This window comes from Cyrtonyx montezumae, unplaced genomic scaffold, assembly GCF_038088225.1.
Source record: "Cyrtonyx montezumae isolate F1298 unplaced genomic scaffold, pur_monq_1.0 scaffold_10, whole genome shotgun sequence".
Classification (NCBI taxonomy): domain Eukaryota; kingdom Metazoa; phylum Chordata; class Aves; order Galliformes; family Odontophoridae; genus Cyrtonyx; species Cyrtonyx montezumae.
Genome location: NW_027071826.1, coordinates 32481201 through 32496018, shown reverse-complemented (window position 1 = coordinate 32496018; position 14818 = coordinate 32481201). Strand labels below are relative to the sequence as shown.

Below are 14818 nucleotides of genomic sequence, written 5' to 3'. Positions count from 1 at the left end.
TACTTCAGAACATACTGTTGATAGTCAACCATACTTTGTAAGACTTATATTACCTCCATAATACGGAAGCCACTTGTATTTCTTTCCTTGAAATTCTCTCCCATCGAACTCTGCACACTGCTCTGCCCGGAAATCTCCAGATCCTTCTGGGCAGCTCTATTTGGAGAAGAAAACATTTGCACCAGGCCATCAGGGAAAGGAAGAGAATTAAGTGTGCAACTAAAAACTCTCCCTTCTGACTCACATATAAAATCTTAGGATAAATTCTTGTCTGGGATCAATATTTTTTTGAAGAGGAACCATTGGTGAACAGTATTCATTGGTAATGCCAGAGAAAATGACCTAACAATAGCATATTACTTCTGAACATGAATGATTTGTCTTGGGAAAAGGAGCAACAGGAAAGCAAAAGATTAAAAAATATTTATATAAAGTACAAACACTGTACTGTACCTGAATATTGCATGAGCGATAGCTTCGAGTTGGCCCAATGCAACTGGAAGCATTTTCTGTCCTGAAAGAGCCAAAAAAGAAAACCGAACATTAGGCTGTCTGAACAGAGGAAAAAAAAAATTCACCTCATGGTAGGTATCCTAAATAACCTTCACACAGAGCATATCATATTTACTGTCTCCTGAAGCAGCAAAATAATGAAAAAGCACTTTTTTTTTGCTATGGCAAGTTTGCATTTTCTAGAGCAATTTTCTGCTATGGAATGTGATCTGTTATGAATGAAACATAAACTAAGAACAACTGCAAGGTAGCTCTTCAGAGTTATGTTTTCACTAAGTAATGGAAGCAGAGCTTTTTGTCCTTTGTCCACTAGCATACAGCTGACATATCCTTACCAGACCCAGCTACATATTCTGAGAATAGTAGTGTCTAATTCAGAATAGGTATGCACATCACTTAAAGTGCTATTTATATGCACTCTAAGCCCATTAGTAGGGAGAGCTAAAGATTCCTGTGAAAAGTGTGCAACACTTGTTCCAGTCAAATGTTTTCAGATGAGAATTATGGAGAATAACAGCTATGGAGGATATAGATCTGAGAAGTCAACAAAAGTCTAATATCCCAGCTCTTCTAAAATGGAGAGACAAGTTCCTAGGAATTCTGATCAGGCAACAAGACATGATTGTATACCATGACAGGCAGCCTTCAAAGATCTTCCTTTAGTCAGCATGAGGATTAGAAGTGTTGAATAGCACTGGATTCTTACATTAAAAGAAATAAAAACAACAACAGAATAAAAAAGAAAAAATCAAATTCTTTAAATATAAAGAGGTAGTTGTTCTGTTTTGTTCCCCCTCTCCTTCACCCCCAAGATGTTACTGAGGGAGAAGGTTTTTTTTTCTTTTTTCTCCTTTTCTTGCTTTTTATACAACAGGACCTCTCAGGCTCATCATTCCCAACAAATACACTTCTAGTCATTGTCATTCCTAATCTAACCCAGCTACTAATGAGATGCCACTAAGTTACCACTGCTTGAGCTTACTCCACTCCTGCACCACTCACTGGGGCAATTTATCTTCCTGGAAATCATAAGCCTGAGAAAATCTTGGCATAGCCACTAGCTCCTGGGAGTCAAATGCTCTGAACTCTCCTCCAACCCCACCAGGTCTCCCACACTAGACTGGATTGAATAGGTGCTGCTGTACCAGTCACCTCATTGTACAGCCTCAGATCTCAAAGAGAGATCACTATATACAAGAAAAGGAGTCAAAGCAAAGACATGTTAAAGACAGTCTTCTTCAAAAGAGCAGTGATGAGACTAAAAAGCTAAGGATCATGTCAAAGTGGACGCAGATGACATTTTTTCCTTTGGAATTATGCCATTTTGGTTCTGAATGGATATTGGACCATGCATAAAGAAGCTTGGTAACAGAAGAATATATTTAAAGAAAGAAAAATGAGGTTAGACCTCACCTTTGGAAATAGCAGTGACGTTGCCGAACACTGACTCCACCACCACAGCTCCGACTGCACTTGCCCCATTCACCCCAGCTTCCCCAAACACCAGCCTGCCGCTTCACTCTATGGCCCTGTAGGTAACACACAAAAAAACAAACATATCAAACAGACATGGAAACATAAGGAAAACAACAAACAACACAATGAAAATGAAGCAGAACTCTTATTTGTTCTCTTGCAAAATAGACTGTGTTGCTGGCTTGTATTCTTAGTGTGAAAGGTTGTGGGTACATAGAACAATACATTAGAAAAGACAGATTTCTAGTAACTAGAAGTATTAATTTCCTGAAGACATACTTCACCTCCAACTTGATAATCTCAGTACTTCTGAAACATCTGAAAGATGATAACAACTCCCTCTCAACAAGGCAGTAGAGGCAAACCGTTAAGTCAGGAACTGTGAGCACTGTCACTCCAGACCAGATAAACATAACCCCTTAACTCCAAATCCTTGGTTCCAAGCCAGATACTTAAGGGAAATGAAGGAAGCAGTAAGTAAACCCCTAGAGCACAGTTCTTAAGGCAGAAAAAAATAAACAGATCTGTACTTGGACATTTTTCACCTGCACATCGTCCATGTTAAGGCACGGGCCATCAGTAGCTGTAGCTTTAACTCATTCTGTTTTAGAAAGTCATTCTGAATACTGATGTCAAGAGAACTCAGCACAATAATGTGGATAAGATATTACAATTGCAATAGAATCACACAAAATACACTGTTGTAGAAGCATACAAAATAAGTTTTCAGGAAAGAAGGCCTACTGCAGCTGACAGGATCTGCATACAGCAGGAACATGGTGTCCCAGTTCACTGCAGGGTAGTTGGACTTGATGGCCTTTAGAGGTCCCTTCTAACTCCAAGGATTCTAGGATTCTATGATTCAGTGGGAAGAATAGCAACATCCTGAAAATAAAAATAATTGCAGGATGCAATGTTTGCTAAAAAACAGTAAATGCAGAATTATACTCGGGGAGCAACACTGTAAAGACAGGATTTGCTGAGCAGCTGCACAAGTTTGGCAGTTTACATACATACTATTCAGCTGATAAGGTAATATATACCATTTGGGTATTTAGATATTTGGGTTAATGTGGAGAAGAAAGGCAGAGAAAGACCCAAAATGAAGTCAGAAATTGTATCTTTACAATCTCCATTTCCTTTTCCCTCTCATCTTAATAGTCTGCAAATTAATTCAGCAACATGTGAGGATCCACAGTCGCTATTGCTTGCGTTTCATTATTCAAGAACACAAGACATGGACTACAACAAGCCATATTTCTGCTTTTGTAGAAGGATTATGAAGACAGGTGAACATTGATGCATTTTCTATCTATATCTATTACTTCAAATGAGAGCCCATGTGATAGTCTAGTGGCAGATCATTAATGTACTGAAAGACATCAGAAGACTGATTAAACTGTGTGCAATGAGTCTGGCAATCTTCGGTAGGTCCAGGCCTCCCTTGCACATTGAGGAGCAGCTCCTGAGAGCTGAGTATTGCAAGCAGGTATCATTTCACAATGTCATTATCTATCTGCAGTGCAGGTTCACTGCTTGCTGTCTCATGCAGGCCAATGCTAACTAGGCTAATTCAGATTAAGCCTGTTATTTTGGTGTGGAATTACAATCCGTTATTGAAAACAAAAGGTAAAAAAAAAATAAATAGAGATGTAGTCTAATTTTCTTTCACCCATACTGTATTCCAAATCTACATAACCTTTGGGTCTGGCTCCCAGCCTATCCTCCAGAATCACAGTGCCCCTTTTGTGACTGGATTACTACACCCCACAGCCTCATCCTCCACATTTCCCTGCTTGTGTTCTGTTACCATCCCTGCCTGTTTTCCCTCCCGCATTCTCATGTAAATTACTCCCTGGTGATCAGCCAGCTGGTGTCGTTGTAAGGGTTTTCTGCTGGAGTGGACATGCTAGAGATGGAGTATTTCACTATTGCAGGGATATTACCCCACTCAGTTTATATTTTGCACCCGCCAGGGTTGCTTTCCAGGGCCTACAGAAAAGGCATGAGTTCCTCACTTCTTGAACATATTTTTCACATCAGTTAATCATTTTTACATAAGACATACAAATCACTTCTACAAACAGGAACTCAAATATGAATTCACGTTGGGCAAGATACGTGAGTTAATCCTCCCTTATCATGTAAACTGTTTTTGTAATTTTCTGCACACACTCCCTGCCTGACTTCAAGTTCCTGAATTATAGTCTTGTTTTTCTTTCTTTCTCTCAGCCACTTTAAAGGAGTAATTCCCTGCTACAGTCAGAGCAACACAGTCAGAGATACCTTGCATATTTATGTAGTTGCTACAACCATACCCACAACTATTATTCTCCAGAGTCACTCAATTTTCTTCCTGCCTTTACTGCTTTAACGTGAAGCATTTTTTTCTTAGCCCATGCTATTTGATTTTCTTTACATATGTTTTTGTGCATTTCTTTCTAACACCTTTGCAAACAAAATCCTTCAGGATAAGTTTTCTTGATCAAGCTAATGCTGTTTACCTTCACTCTGCTCACTCAATGGCACTGCCCAGGTTACCGCCACTTCCACATATTTTCTGTCTGTTAAGTCAATGTCTCTCTTACCCCTTGCCAAACCTAGCTACCATTGTTCTGTTCCAAATATTCAGCTCAGTGTTTGTCTTTGGCATTCTCATTTGCTTTTCCAGGAGTAATCCCATCAATAGAGTTTTAGCTTTCAGAAAAGCATCTTTTTTTCCAAGTGTTTCTTTCAGGCATCTAATTCTGCCCCCTGTAATCCCTCCTCCCTTACTCCCGAAAGAATGAAACATGCTACCACTCTGATTCTCTGCAGTCTTATTCCTCTGTATCAGCCGACTGATTTAGGAGCAGTATTACCTCACCCTGGAAACAACGAATCTTTCAGTCAACATAAGGGTGAAGAAAACATGCAGATAAAAATCCAAAGGAGAAGCATTTGAAAGTCAGACTACTGGAAGGCAATTAGGACAGAAAACCCCTCCCTGACACACATCAGCGTGATAAATATTCCAATATTCCTCCCACAGAAGTTATGGTTTTTTTTTTTCCTTCTACAGAGAGCAAAATCTGCAGGGACTCTTTGTTGTAAGACTTATACATCTGCAGAGTGCAGGAACAATCATTTTCTCTGTATCATTCCATTTATGTACACCCTGAAAGGAATGTCAGCCAGAAGAATCCTTCCAAAGCTGTATGGTGTTAGAAACATTTTAATAGGAACCCTACTCCCTTATTATGTCAGTGACTGTATGCATGCATGTAGAAATATAAAGCAATATAATAAATCAGGAATCTATTATTTTATAATATGATATTTTAAGATGCTATCAGCTAACTTCTGTCTCCAAAGCCTCTTTATGCTCTCTGGCTCCAGAATGCTTTTATTGTCAGCCAGAATGACAAAATCCCAGGCCCTGTTGGACTCTGGAACTAAAAGCCTAAAAAACTCATCATTGCTGTTAATTCAGTTGACTCAATCCCTCCCCCCCTTGCTTCAGTTTTGCATGCATACAAGAACGCAGATCCTCTATTTGCATTGAGTATGTATTTTAATGATTCAGGAAAAGCTAGAGAAAATGTACAATCATCTCACTTCTGAAAACTCCAGAAAGGACAGTCAATACCTAGCTGCTCTGTCTAGTTCTACTGCCTGTTAGAAATGTTTATCTTCAGACAACATTAATGAAGAAAACATGATCCAGGCATCACATGCTCTCAGTGCTCTTTGGTAAACAAGCTGCAGTTGTCCAAAAGTTTAGAAGGTCAATGATTTCATTTTTATGAACAGTGCATTGCTTTCATCAATTCCTTGACAGATGCATTAGTGATGCAGTTGGAGCACCTGCTTTACCAGGCCAACTGATTCTGACAAAACAAGCAAATAGAAGAGCTATGTCTCTGAATCACTACAGCTTCAATCTTTGTCTTTAAAGAGAATTTAAGTATGCAGCAGACATATGCACAGTAAGATAACTCTGGAAAATGGCAGTAGATAGTATAACATATATAATATATATTTTTACGTAAGAAACAAGTGCTGGAAAAGGGAGCTGTGAATAGTACTTGTCTCAGAAAACCTGAAAATGTTGGCAGTATGTAGGAACAACTTAAAGAGAGCCCTTGAAACACTTCTCAATCATTTTGATGAGAGATAGGAAACTGTGTGCAGGCAGAGACAGTGCATCCCAGATGTGCACTGTAGGGATGCAATGATCTACAAAGTTCATATAACTTAATATATATTACTGAGTCAAAGTAAGTATTTTCCTAGTGCCTTGACACAATTCCAATATTACTAATAAGCTATGAAAGCAAACATATTTACCACGCAGTCCAAAGAGAGCAGTGAAGATCTGCAATCACAGGTTCAAACAAACTAAATTCCAGTCAAAATCTTCCATCTAGTGTTTCCCTACTCACTGGACATCTTTCATAGCCTACTCAACCTTTATTATTCCATGATTCTTTGTGCTGCCTTTCCAAATGGGCTGGCAGCAATAAAAAACCATGTTATACCACTCCAACAATTACGCACAGTTTCGAACAAGACTACTGCTCAATTTTAGCTCAGCAGGTCACATATCTTCATTCCAGTGGGCTGCGATTGAAGGATCTTTCTGGATGATGAAAAGTTATTTTTTTGAATGAAATTGCATCATACAGATAAGACCCAGGGACACATCAGTGCCAACACTGAGACTGGTAGGAAATTGACACTGTAAGTTTACATTGGAAATTCTTTACATTGGAAGTACAAGGCTCTGTATAATTGTTACCCATTGAATACAGATACAGCTGCCAATGATAACATTAGTAACATGAAGCTGACTCCCCAGATGTAATTGGAATTTTATACAGCACTTCTGCAGTGTAAAACTACAGTTAAAACCAGAACATTTCTCAAATAACACTGTGCTACTGTTGCTCGATAAACACTAGCATTCTGGGGTTTATATTTTCTGAAATAAGGTTTATCTTAACACACCTTGAATTCTAGCCTCACTTGAAACATCTATTGAAGAAAGGTAAAAAACAAATATTTTACAAAATAAAGTGCATTTATTCCACTATGGTTTTGTTGCCAAAGATTGGGCTAATAGGAAGTGTCTGGGGAAGAATATGTCTTTACTAAGTTTGAATAATAATTGCTTAGAAAGACTTTATTTCTTACAGAAGGATTAATGAGGTAGACAAAAAAAAAAAAAAAAAAAAAAAAGACTGTCAAGGTGCCAAGGAGGACTGGCTGCTCCATGGGAACTGGGGACCAGTGGCAGGATCTCCCTGGGGGCAGCAGAGCAGGGCCTTACAAGCAAACCTCTCTCATGTCCATCCCCGGGCACGAAGCACCTCCCTGGGGATGGGAACAAGCCCTGATGTGGTGTCGCTTCTGACAAGTCTGAGGGTGTCCCAGGTGTCTCGAGCTCTAGAAAAGGTGGAAGGAAGCTGGTCAGGGCCAGTAAAGCCTAGCAATACCATCAAGGCTTTGGAAAACAACACACCGGATATGTATGCTTTGGGATGTGAGCTATTTCCTTCTACTTTCTATGTTCAGAAGACCCGCTCTGTACTATGATGATGACTGCCTATAATATTTCCACACAGCTAAGCCCTGCAAGATCAGGCATTCAGTGTTCACACGTAACTGCCAGGGGGCTGAGAACACTCAGTATATCTCATTTATATTGTAGATGTATGCTATTATTTCAACAGATGCAATTTCAAGATAAATCCATCTGTAACCAGCTATGGCATTAGCCTAAAATGCAACAAAAAATAGGCAAATGAATCAGGACTACATGAACAAAGCATTTTTTATAATTCCCTCTTAACCATTGATCTTGGCTCAGACACAGCAGGCTTGCAAAGAGCTTTGAAGGTGAAGAATGCCAAGTACAATTTTTATGAATAATGAATAAGCAATCAAAGAATTGCATTTGAACAAACCTAGGAAAAAGAAGAATGAGAGAGAACAAGATGGTGACAGCAGGAAGTGAAACACAAAATGATACAGAAGAGAGAAGCTTATTAAGATAAACTGTTTCTCAAAAAGAAGAGAAAAAGCAAGGCTTTAACAGTTTTCATGGCTTGAGGTTTGCACTCACTGTGTACATCTTCCATTCCCCTGTACCACCCTAGCCCTGGCTTGTTAGCGTATTCTCTCTAACAAACCCACTAAAATCCATCTGTTCCTCCTACAAATTCAGCCACTCCAGACACTTTAGGTTCTTCCTAGAGTACTTAGCTCACTCTCTTATACTTTCAAACTCATTCCCATATTTCCTATGTTTACCTCTCTCAACACACCTCACTCTACCCCATTATGTGCTCTAGCAGAATATAGCTGTCCCTTTCCACCTTCCTTTCTTTTCTGCCTTAGTAGGTGTTGCCTCACTTGACTATACTCATTTACTGGCTAGTGGGCGGTGCAGGTAATGGCTACTTGTCAGAAAGGGAAAGCCTCCCTAAGGCTCTGGATGGCCTGGAGCTGACTAGAGTATAAGAGCAAGCTAAAAAGATAGTCACTACAGAGAAGTTAAATTAATTATTGGAATCTCTGAGGAAGAAACAGGAGACATTCAGAAAGCTCCACAAAGAAGACGATTGTGAGAACATTTTATGACCACAGTCTGATTTTAGAAAAGTGGTCAAAACACACAGAATGAAGTCACTAGGAAGTGTTTATCCAAGTGACCTAACAGGAACTCAAAGTTGAAACAGATAAATGACTACATACTGGCAGACAACACGTTCAGCTAAAACTGTTTCAGTATGTGATTACCGAGAAGTGGAAAGTCTGACACCAATTTATAAGTGGGTCCCAGGTGAACCCAAGGAATTATACACCCACATACTATAAAATTGGCATCTACTGAATAAATTAATAGCAACTGTAATAGAGAACAGAATTAGCAGATACCTGCATAGATATATTCGGGAAAGAGTCAACTTTAAAGACAAGTCCTTCTAAGGCTATTGCAGTTCTTTGAGAGATTTGTAAACATATCAACAAAGGTAATAATCTCTGTCTGATAAATTCAGATTTCCAAAAAGCTTTCAACAAAATCCTTCACCAAAAGCTTTGAGGGAAGCTAAGTAGCCAGAAGGAAAATCCTTGCATGGATAATAAACAGGTGGCCAGAAGACAAAAACAAATGTAGAAGTAAAATCTCCATTCACTGCAAAACCTGACAACGGCAGCAATGTAAGGAACCTGAACCACCCAACACATTCACAAGTTACATTATAAACATGGAAATAACAAAGATGAATGATAAGGGTAATAAAAGACAGAGAACTAGAGACAGACCACAAAGAACTACAGAAAGACATTATAGTAAGTGTGATGGGTTACTAAAATGAAAATTGAGATTTCGTGTATATGATGCACAGGAAAAAAAATAAATCCTATCTTAACATATACAGTGATGACATATGATCCAGTCACTAATGAGCAGAATCTTGGTTTTGACAGAAACGCTGTGCCGTTAGAGGTCTAGATTGCTTCAAGGAGACAATGAACTAGATTAGGGAAGAGAAACAGAGATTACTCCAGCCCAGAGGGTTCATAAACAACAAGTGACTGGACAGTGGATGCATGCTGAGGAAAATTGTACGTATTCACCATTCTTCTTATAGATTTTTCTAGACCTATGCTTATGACGTAGCTGGAGTCAGAACATACAGCATAACAAACCTTTGGTTCTACACAGTACAATTATTCCTATGCTGTTGGTTTTTTTTTTTTAATTTTACTTTTTTAACTTTTCTATCAGTAAGAACATCAAAATCTTCTTCCCTTTCTCCCTCTTCAAGTAATTTTCACTGTTTTTGTATTACCTCAGTTTTGAGGTCCACCTGTACCTTTTGACCTTTCTGTCAGATCTAGAAGATTTAGAAGTTTAATAAACAGTGTTTGAAGAATAACAGTGTTCATTGTTTCAAAATAAATTAACTAGTATTAACTAGTATTTTAACCAAGATATACAGACCCATAGAAAACAATATTGTCCAGATGAAAATCATTCAAATATGATTTTCACCCATGCCTGAGACCAGCTTTCACTTCAAGCATATCTTCAGTGCAATCAAGGAACAAAGTATTTGGCATTGTCTAACAGCTGATGAACATGGATCATAAAACATTAAATCAAACTATTCCCTTGAAACAGTATCAGGGTATGTATGGATATGACATTTCTAATCTAGAAAGAAGGAATTCTAGCTACAAAAATTTGTCGACAGGAAATCACACTTGTAAAAAAAGAAACTGAGGCAGAAAATTCTGATGAATATCATATTTACAAATCAGAAGTTACTCCAAATTATACAATATACATACACAGTCATGTTAAATATATGCACCCAGCAAAAATAAAAGAGTTATTCACATGGAAAATCTTCAGCATTCGATTTCTCTAAATCACAACAAGCACTGTTCTATCAGTAGAAGCACTAATGGACATGGCTCAGACAGTTTTACCTTGATAACTTCTTATCATTGTCTGAAAACACGGAGTCGTGATAAAAATGCCCAAACCTGGCATTTTTCATTACTACCACTGTTACCCGTTTCCTAGAAACAAGGTCTGAACGTTTTGAAAGTGCACTGGACTATTCTTAGATTTCTGACTGTTTAGCCCTAACATAATTCCTGACAACCCAGCTGTAGTTTCCAGTACTAACACATAGCAAAAAATAAAGGAGCTAGATGTAAGAGATGATCTCCTTTTCTAGATAATTCAAAGCCTGGTGTAAAACAGTAGACACCACAGGTGCTGCATGATAACTACAGAATCATCTAGGCTGGAAACATCACTAAGTCCAACTAAGAACCTGACCTACCAATGCCCATCATTAACCATGTCCCTTAGTGCAGAGCCCACACATCTCTTAAATATCTACACAAATGGAGACTGCACCACTTCCCAGGGCTGCCTGTTCTAAGACTTTCTCATTCAGCCCTAACTTGAGCTGTCACCACCACCATCATTCCTGTCAGCTCCAGCTCTGAGAAGCTGACTGTTTCTCACTATGGTCTAGCATCCTCACATTCATAACTGGTAAACAATTGCTTATTCCAAACCAACACCATTTCTCTCTTCCCTTACAGAAAAAAAAAATACAGAGAATCATCACAGCAGGATGCCTCAGTGCTGTTGGATCTTCCCATCTTTCTACAGCTTGGATAGATCCAGTTAGGGAAGCTGAAATAAAGTAGTGGCCAAGCAAAACCTTTTTTCCTTCATTCAGCATGCCTTCAAGAGGAGCTCCTGATTGCATGCAGGGGACAATCTAATGCTAAAGAGAAATGCCAGCATTTGTATTTGCAGGGTATTTCAGACATTTCCCTTCCAAAACATCACCAGGCTGCAGACAGGCAGGCAAGCAGATGAACTGAATAAAGTGCTTGTGGTTCTTTCAACATAAAGCATAATCTTCTATCAGATGTGAGGCAGAAAGATATAATAAGATATTAATGCATATTTCCAACTTGAAGATAAAAAGTCTACGACAGCTAACAAACTCTGCTTGATTTCTGGCCTCTAGTCCCTGATCTTCAAAGAAGACCTACAAAGCATTTGCAAATACAGTACGTAGGAATAGAATTTCATAATTGCACTAGAGATTAAAAGTTATGTACTCATTAATTTTAGTGGCAAATTTATAATTCCTCGTGACTCCCACTAAACACTTAACTCAGGTGATAATTACCTCTTTCCACCTGCCCTCTTCTGTTCCTTTACACCTAATAAGCATACCACTTCTTCCTTTGCTAAAGTCTTCCCATCTACTCAGCAGGTCACTCTTTACCTCAGATTGTCCAACTCATCAATATAATTGAAGTTAAACTCAGACAAACTGCTCTCAAACTTCATTTACTTTAGAAAGGTTACACTTTTCCCTTAGAAAGGGAGGGGAACCCGAGTTCCTAACAGCTGTGTTCCTTTTCTGACAATACTGAATTGCTTTAATATAATTATTACATTTCCCCTTAAAGCCATACAACTTCTCTCCTTCATGTAGTCCTAGTGGTTTAAATCAGATAACCAAAGATTCATTCTTCTTACTTCCAGTGACAGTTCTCTAAAGCTCTGAAGCAGGATATAGCAATTACTGCTTTGCAGATAACAACTCTCAAGCCAAAGGCACTACCAGAATTTTCTGAAGTGCCACAGCAGATTTTTCATAAAGTACCACAGTAGGCCTGGTAACTTCAACCCATTAGATCTTTTGGAAATGCTTTCTGAAAGCACTTAAGTTAGAGATATCAACAGTCCTTAGCAGAATTTCTTGCAAAAGTATTCAAAAGAGCTTTTACTTACTGAAAATGCAGAAGGCAGCATCACTGCTAGCAGGAGCAGAAGGAGCAAGTTCTTCAACTCCATCTGTGGGAACGCAAAGATTATTGGTCAGAATTGCTTGCTTCCTTGCTACTTGTATGGTGACAAAGCTCAGAGACCATACAGAAAAAAGTGAGGTGGAACTAAAATCAGGACGAGAGAAGAAGAGCAGTTTTATCACTGTGATCCCCGGATAAATGTAGAGTCTGCAAAGACTGAGATTACCTTGCACAGAAAGCCAGTAATTACCAAGTGCAAATATTTCCCTGAACTTTCCTCTGGTATTATGAGAACAGAATCCCCAGGCACAATGGAAGATGCATGCCACTGCTTGCCTGCCCTCCCACCCTTTTACATATACACATGATAAAACACTAAGATTGTAACGACTTCAACCAACCCAAGGTAAGAAATTCCACAGTTAACATTTCTGTACCCTATAGTCATCCTGTGTGGCTTGGTTAAGCTTCACGTCTCTTGTGTGATCTTGCATGTTTAAAATCCTACAGTTTGTCACAGACACTTACAACTAGATTTAACCATCTATAGTTGCATCCCCTCTGCAGAGCTAGAAGGGAGATTAGGGCCACACAGACTATAAAGACAAGATACAACTGTTCAAAAAAAAAAAATTATTACGCTAATTTGAGACCTCAGCATTATACTGGCACATTGCCTCTTGCTACTTTATCCTTCCTCCTGTGAGTTGCAGCAACCAAAACCACACCAACCACCATTTACCACAGTTTACAGATGTGAAAAAGGGCACTTTGGTCATTATACCGCTTACTTGTTATAGTCCTTTTCTCATGACCTGTTGACTGAGCCCAGAAAGAAGACAGACACTAGACACTCCTAGCATAGCTTTTATCTAGACTAAGTTTCTTTCAAATTTGGGAAAAGAAAAGAAGGAGAAGCCTTCTTTTCATAATGCATAAAAAAAAGCACAAATGACACCCCTTTTAATATTAAAGAATCATATATGGCTACTTTAGCCTGCCTATTAAATCCAGATAAAATGTAAACAGATATCACAATTCTAGTATGGCTATAAAATCATAACATCATACCAAAACCAAAACGAAACATGCTTGATATAGTATTCGGATATTTCAAATAACTTTATGATGGGCAACTATTTGTCTTGTAGTGCTGTGTCTCACTGAATCCACTCTGCTCGTTACAGCTCCATAAATCCATATATAACATAAATTTTTACATTCCCAACACTTAGAGTGGTGAGGATGAAAAGCTTGTTCTCTAATATTTTTCCTCTGGAGTACTGAAATTAAGCACTGAAAACCCAGTCGGACCAAATTCTTTGTGCAAAATAGCAGGGAAATGCAAAGGAAATGTAATGAGAAAATAAGCTTCTGTCAGTATATTCTGAATGCCAATCATACAATTCCTAAGAAAATGAAGCTTTTGGAGCTTTTTATATGAATAGACTTCCATTCAATTTGGATTAGCCTTCTTCAGAAACTGAGAAAAGACTATGTACCCTCTGCTGCACACACGTGCTATTAATTCTCTTTCAATTAAAATCAAAGGAAAAAACCATCTAGAGCTGCCCTCCGTAACAGGTTAAATACATTCTCAGAGCAGCTGAGGCCAACAGCTAGATCTATGTCACAGCCCAACAATGACATTTTCAGATAGGTAGGACAGCCGTGAGATCACAGAATCATAGAACAGCTTTAAGGCCTTGGGACCTTACAGATCCAGTTCCAACCCCCTGCCTACAGCAGGTTACCAACCACTAGATCAGGCTGCCCAGGGCCCCATCCAACCCAGTCTTGAACATTTCCAAGGGATGGTGTAAAACAACACTTTTGCTACAAGTTACACACACAAAACAGCAAAGCACTTCGGAAGTAACTTATAATGTCTTTGCACCACTGTGTTTGTGCAAAAGGCATTCTAAGAAAAGTGTTCTTTTTTGTTTTTTGTTTTTTTTTTAAATGGCATTGATGTCAAACAGAGATTGATATTCAAGACTGCTCAGCTTCTTTTCTTACTGTCCAGAGAAAAATCTCTTCCTCAGCATTCCTCTCTCATAATTCCTGTTCTCAGGTTCACACAGACAGTTGTGGAAATCACATCCATTGCTACAGCAGTCTAGCACTGCTGCTAATGTACTGCCCACTCCTGAATCTGAACCTAGGGGCAAATAAGGAGGTGGGCCCAAACCACAGTGCTCCTGGAGAACAAGCTAGAAAAACAGATCAGCAGAGCCAGCAGTGCTACCAGCCTCCAAGTAGTGAGAGCATCTTAGAGGGTTCTAGCCAGACAGGGTACAAACGAATGTATGAGGAGACAACTGGAAACAGCATAAATATATGGCACAATCCCTTGCAAAAAGCAACAGGTTATAGTTCTTGTGCTCACTCGTATCTTTGTTCCATTGCACAAGCATGGAAATTGCTTTCATGTGTCTAACATCTGGCCCAAATTTAGCATTAAAAACTTTAGCTCTATTAAACT

At 38.8% G+C, this 14818-nt stretch overlaps 1 protein-coding gene across 1 annotated transcript in view; it reads right to left on the bottom strand.

Moving 5' to 3' along the window:
• PAPLN (papilin, proteoglycan like sulfated glycoprotein) overlaps nt 1-14818 on the bottom strand; it is a 47317-nt gene that overhangs the window by 24114 nt on the left and 8385 nt on the right. The window contains exons 2-5 of the mRNA XM_065754761.1: nt 12317-12379; nt 1927-2042; nt 454-514; nt 54-156 (exon numbers count right to left, since the gene is read on the bottom strand). Of these exons, the coding sequence (XP_065610833.1) occupies nt 54-156; nt 454-514; nt 1927-2042; nt 12317-12379 (343 nt within the window). The remainder of the gene's footprint in view (nt 1-53; nt 157-453; nt 515-1926; nt 2043-12316; nt 12380-14818) is intronic.